This window comes from Akebia trifoliata, chromosome 9 (genome assembly GCF_017979445.1).
Source record: "Akebia trifoliata isolate Shusen 1 chromosome 9, ASM1797944v1, whole genome shotgun sequence".
In the NCBI taxonomy this organism is placed as follows: Eukaryota; Viridiplantae; Streptophyta; class Magnoliopsida; order Ranunculales; family Lardizabalaceae; genus Akebia; species Akebia trifoliata.
The window spans coordinates 5638728-5642517 of NC_141383.1; the positions used below are offsets into that span (position 1 = coordinate 5638728).

General features: G+C 35.0%; 1 protein-coding gene across 1 annotated transcript; it reads left to right on the forward strand.

Moving 5' to 3' along the window:
- Positions 1-215: 215 nt before the first annotated feature.
- Positions 216-3790, forward strand: LOC147394189 (thaumatin-like protein). Its single transcript, XM_086454577.1, has 2 exons — positions 216-379; positions 2961-3790. Exons 1-2 carry the CDS (start codon positions 307-309, stop codon positions 3638-3640), a joined length of 753 nt encoding a protein of 250 aa, XP_086310703.1. The 5' UTR covers positions 216-306; the 3' UTR covers positions 3641-3790.

A 3790-nucleotide genomic window follows, 5' to 3' on the forward strand; every position in this document is an offset into this window, starting at 1 on the left:
TTGTGCTGACTCACTTAAAAAGTTAACCGAGTCAAGTTGACTCGATCAACAAACTAGTTTTAAATAGAAATTCTATTGCCGTACTAGCTTTTGCTAACGCCACCCATCTTGGTAGCGTTTGGTGTGGCATTAGAAACTCTCGTTTTAAAACTATTTACTAAAGACAAAATTTCTTCTAACGTACCGTTATTTGGCTATATAAAGACTACACACGCACACACATTAAAGGACAGATACCCTATCTTCTCTCTCACTTAATACACTTTATTGTTGTTTTCTATCATTCTTCATCAAATCCTTCCAGTCATGGAGATGGAGCTGATGCTGACACCACTCTTTACTCTTCTCTTCTTCACTCTCTTCTTTTCCAACTTTTCAGGTACTTAACTCTCATTTCTCATTATTTTTTAAAACTTCATTTGGTTTGGTTTGGTTTTTAGAGGTATTTTTCTACTGGTTTTACTCTTATCTTGCTTTCTTCTATCTTTTTTTCATGTACATTGTGATCTCTTTCTTGGTTTAAAAACTCGTCCGTGACTCGGCCGAGTTATTCCCGTAGCTAGATGGTCAATATGAATCTTCCATCACATTGACTCGTCCGTTTTTTGAAAATATCCATTGATTTAATGAAAACTCGGCCGAGTCAACTAGGTTTTGTGGTTTTTGATATTTAATGATTTAAATAAATGGAAGTAAACTAAATGTTTATTAACAGTTAGTAAGTAACATATTAATAACAAGAAAAGCTTCTGATAATTTAAACATAAATAATTTTAAACCGATTGAAATACCTTGACTCGCCCGTACGAGTCAACACGGTCTCTGCTTTAAAACGATGCTCTCTTTTGTGAGCAAAAAGTTTCTGTTCAAGTTGGGGGGTTTGTTTTCAAATCCTTGATTTCGACTCGGTATCGAGTTGACTCGGGACTTCATGTTTCCACAAAGGGGTACCTCTCTGGGTTTTGAGTGAATATTTAGATAAAATATATACTGTAGAAATTTAAAAACGATTCTTCCAGGAGTCTAATAGAAATGACCAAAATGCCCAATACCTTAGTCCCTCGAAAAAAAAGGGGGTGATTTAGTGAAAGTGTCTGAGGTGCCTCTGTTTTCAAAGGGATGACATTCCCTTTGATCTTGGTCTCCGTAGGAGATGTCAAAGTAAATGACATAGATGCCCTCATCTTTAATCTCTAGACTCACTCTTGCTTCCCAACGCAACCCAACACAAAATAAAATGATCGTAATAAAAAAAACATAATAATGCTATAGCTTAAATAGTTTATAACTATTTTCTCGTAGCGACTCGATCCAATTGTGTTTGAAAAACGGTATATTTTCACCACCCGAAATTAATCGGGTGATTTGATTCGGTTGAGGACTGAGTCGACCCAGCCTTTCCCATTCAAACTGTGTCAAAGCGAACTCGCACCCCATGGTACCACTTATAAATATTATTATTATTACTTTATTTATTTATTTCCGGGAAGCTGGTTTTGGGTTTCGGTTCGGTTCTTAGATCAACTCCCAGCCTTACTACGGGCAACCCGATCCAAATTCCAACCATACTTTAATTTAAAGAAAGTGACTTTAAATCACTATTCATTAGTTCAAATTTGAAGTGGAGAGCAGATTTAAAGCCCTACCTTTATCACTTTTCATCTTTTTCAATAAATCCTATTGTGTCCCATGTTTTTTCATAAATGTCAACCTTAGCTTCCATTTTTCATGTAACATGATTTAAATGTCACTTTCGTCCCTTGCAAGTTTTAAGATTTTTTCATTTAATATTTTAAAAATCAAACCACATCAATTAATCGATCAAGCTTGATGAAAATTTCTCACAAATTATATTTGATTGTGAATCATCAATTTTGCAAGATTTTCTTGCTTATGAAAATAAATTAAAGTAATTAATATACATAATTAAACATAAAATGATCCAACCAAATTGATTGATTATTGTAAACAATTGCTAGATTATTATTATTATATATATGTTTCTTTTGGATTTAGGATTTTAAATGAGTCTAATCATAATTATAAACAACTATAAAATTTATTTGAATAAGTGTTGTAATGTTGAGATTATAATTTGAGACAGACCCTTTGTAATTGGGGGTGATAAATAATTTAAGAATTGGGTGTGCAATAAGTTAAAGTTGGGGTGTCAATATCAATTATCTTTTTTTCTTAATTGGAGTATAATAGGTAAAACGCAATTGGGGTGCCAATAGCAACATTAGCATTTTTTTTTTTTAAAATTTTTAAATGTGTTTGAATAGTGATTTAAAGGTGGAACCCGTTGGAACCTTTTGTTGGAGCCTTTATTTTGAAGTAGACATGGTTTTAAAACTTGGTTTTGCGTCTCGTCCAGGCCCGATATTGAGTTGTCTTAGACGAGTTTTCTTATACGTTTGAGATGTCTCGTTCAAAAAAGTGATTTTGTGAGTTGGTCTCGTTCAACTCCGATACTGAGTTTACATGGGTGATACGTCTCAGTCTCGGATGAGTTTTAAAACCATGGAAGTAAGATGCTCTTAGGGACCCTATAAGAGTCCGATCTCCTTTGAGTGTTGTATTAATGGAATTTTTTAAAAAAAAAATTCTTATAACTGATTTATAGAATGTTATTGATCAAAGAGCAAAATAAATGTGCTTTTAACAAAATTAGATTCTAAAGAGAATGTGATGTTTATTTTTCACATTCTCTTTACATAAATTAACTTACACTTCAAATTTATATATATAGTCTCAAAAGTTCAATTTTCTTGAAGAATCCGTTGTTCGTATGTACTATAAAGTGAGGAATTACTGAGTTAATTAATTTTTCATTACAAAATAATTATCTATCTTATGGGGGTAATCAGGGTATCTGGTATTTGTAAGATCTCTTAAACCAATAAAAATTGGAACCAATGTTTTGGATTAATGAAGTTTATGTTTGTTGGATTGTACAGTTAATGTGACAGCAACAACAATTGCACTCTACAACAAATGCCCACACACAGTATGGCCAGGAATCCAACCTGGTGCAGGCAAACCTATCCTAGCCCGGGGTGGCTTTAAACTTGAACCCAAACAAGCCTACTCCCTTCACATCCCTCCCACTTGGTCTGGCCGCATTTGGGGTCGTCATGACTGCTTCTTCGATGCCTCTGGCAAGGGCCATTGTGCCACAGGTGACTGTGGTGGTACACTATACTGCAATGGTGCTGGTGGCACACCACCTGCTACTCTTGCAGAAATTACCCTCGGAGAACTAGATTTTTACGATGTTAGCCTCGTGGATGGGTACAATCTAGCTATCTCCATAACCCCATTTAAGGGTAAAGGAAAATGTAGCTATGCAGGGTGTGTTAGTGATCTTAATGAAATGTGTCCGGTGGGATTGCAAGTGAGATCTCATGATAAGAAGAGGGTTGTGGCGTGTAAGAGTGCGTGTTTTGCTTTTAAGTCGCCAAGGTATTGTTGTACTGGTTTGTATGGGAACCCTCAATCTTGCAAGCCGACGGCTTATTCGAGGATTTTCAAGACTGCATGTCCAAGGGCTTATTCTTATGCTTATGATGATCCAACAAGTATTGCTACTTGCAGTGGTGGGAGTTACTTGGTTACATTCTGTCCCACCCACCATTGATTCATGGTTTTTCAACTTTTTGTTACTATAATTATAACTATTTCTGTTGTTATTGTTATTGTTTTTTTGTTTGTTAGTAGTACTTTGTATGACTCTTTCTCCTTCCTTTAGTGGTGGGTTTGAATAGAAGTTGGTTAATATGCTTATATA

Coding starts and splice junctions, on each gene's coding strand:
- LOC147394189 (XM_086454577.1), top strand. CDS start 307: ATGGAGATGGAGCTGATGCTGACACCACTCTTTACTCTTCTCTTCTTC. Junction 380..2,960: donor CTTCTTTTCCAACTTTTCAG/GTACTTAACTCT, acceptor TGGATTGTACAG/TTAATGTGACAGCAACAACA.